At 55.1% G+C, this 1920-nt stretch overlaps 1 protein-coding gene across 1 annotated transcript in view; it reads right to left on the minus strand.

The window, feature by feature from the left end:
- Window positions 1-1586, minus strand: part of Tco025E_09175 (putative calpain-like cysteine peptidase) — a gene marked incomplete at both ends in the record, with an annotated part of 1629 nt that extends 43 nt beyond the window's left edge. Inside the window, one exon of the mRNA XM_029376000.1 lies at window positions 1-1586. This exon is cut by the window's left edge and continues 43 nt beyond it. Within this exon, the coding sequence (XP_029223890.1) occupies window positions 1-1586 (1586 nt within the window).
- Window positions 1587-1920: the final 334 nt, after the last annotated feature.

Below are 1920 nucleotides of genomic sequence, written 5' to 3' on the forward strand. Positions count from 1 at the left end.
TCCTCCCGCACCTTCTTTGTCACGAACACGTTGCGGATCACATCGGGGTGGTGGTCCACAAGCGTCGCGAAGGCGGTCAAGCAGCAGCACTCAAAGTGTTCGCCCTGCTCGAACTGGTCCCGGTCCATCCTGTCGGGAAGGAGCGGCAGTGTCTTGCCCTCCGGATACAAGTCACCGATGTGAATCCAAGGGTCATTCGTGATGGCCTTGTTGTCAACCATGAACCGCTTGTCCTCGAAGGGCGTTGTGCTGTCAGGCACCTCCGTAATCTTGGCCGGAGGAATAATGATTGGGGTGTAGTCGATGGGGTTAGTCCTAAGCGCGGAATCCTCGCCCTCGTCGATGATGTCGTCCTCATCTTCAAACATGCCGGCATCCTCCGGGGCGTCGACGGCCCTACCATTTGAATTGGTGCTAACAACAATCGTAATCAGCGCGGGGACGAGTCCTTTTGCACGTGGGCATGTGACGGAGAGAGCGTAGCGCCCACTTCGGGGGAGATGATAGACGAGGCCTGTCTCCCTGAAGTTTGTTGCGGCGTGCACCCCGCCAATTTTACGATCCGTGTCATCGTACAAGTACATGCCCATGTAGTCCTGGGCCATGGCGTCACCGCCTGTTTTAGGACTCACATACGGTTTTAGTTGATGCATAAGAATATGAACATCTGTGGGAACATCAACGTAGAAATCAACGCGATCCTTTGTACGCATTTGAAGCTCAACTTTACTTTCTACCGGGCTGTCCCACGTCATACCAGGAATAGAAAGTCGCTCCACATGCAGGTGAGAGTAGTCATGGTTCTTCATTCTGTACAGCGCGAGGGTAAATTTTGACTCCGTTCCCTTTTGCATGCATGAAGGCACAAGGTAGCACAGGGAATTGGGGGGAATCGTAACGGCGTTCGCCACTTCACGAGAGTTGAGGAACAAACTCTTGTGAATGGGCTTGTGGTTATTGCCGGTGATGAAATACGTTGGAGTCTTTTGCGCGTAGGTGTACTGAGAAACAACAATGCCGCACTGTGTGTAATATAGGTCATATTCCTCTGGTGCCCAAAAGCGCCGCCGATCTTCCTGCTTAATCATAGCTACAAAAAGAACAGGTTCTGTTCCAGTGTTTCGGACGCAGTACAGGGGATTCTTGCGCCAGGTCACACTGGTGGGGTTGCCGCCGGCGGTCTCGCCTTTCCACTCGTCGTCAAAGTACGTGGCGTCGCCATCTATCGTGGATATGTAGCACAGCTGCATGGAATTCATGATCTTCAGGAAGGTGTTCAGGGGGAGAAAGATGGAGCGTTCGTCGTCCACATTGTACCTGGCGCGCAACTTGGGCGTCCACTGCGAATCCCTGCTGTTCAGGGGGCCTGTGTAGGCGAACTCCTCATCCTCAAAGGGGTTGTGTAGGTGGATGACAATGTCGTTCACTGACGACGTGCCTGTCATCGAAAAGATCTCAAGGACGCCGTATTGCTGCTCGCGCTGAATGCCCATGCTCTCAAGCTCCATGTCCTTCGTCAAGACAGAGGCCACGAACTGTCCGGACTGGATCTTCTGCGCCAGTTCCAGCCAGTAGTGGCCCTCCATGACGTCCGCCCCGGCGGCCTTGGCAAGCTTCGCGTCAATGGGGATGTTGAGCACGGGATTGCCAGTCAGGTCGTAGTACGCCTCCTGCAGGGTGCAGCCCTCAAGGTTCTCGTAGCCGGTGTAGAACTTCGCATAGGCCTTTTCCAGCAGCAGGGGCCACCAGTGCCCGGTGGGCGAACGGATGTACAGCTCCCGCCGTCCTCCAGGGGGATGTAGTCGTCAATCTCCACCTTCACCCACTCCTTGCCGCGGAAAAACTGGAACGTGTAGCGCCCGTCCCGTCGAACTTGGCTGGAGACGAAGCAGTTCCTGATGACGCTGGGGAAACGCACCA

This window comes from Trypanosoma conorhini (genome assembly GCF_003719485.1).
Source record: "Trypanosoma conorhini strain 025E chromosome Unknown Tco_14.4_contig_01004, whole genome shotgun sequence".
Classification (NCBI taxonomy): Eukaryota; Euglenozoa; class Kinetoplastea; order Trypanosomatida; family Trypanosomatidae; genus Trypanosoma; species Trypanosoma conorhini.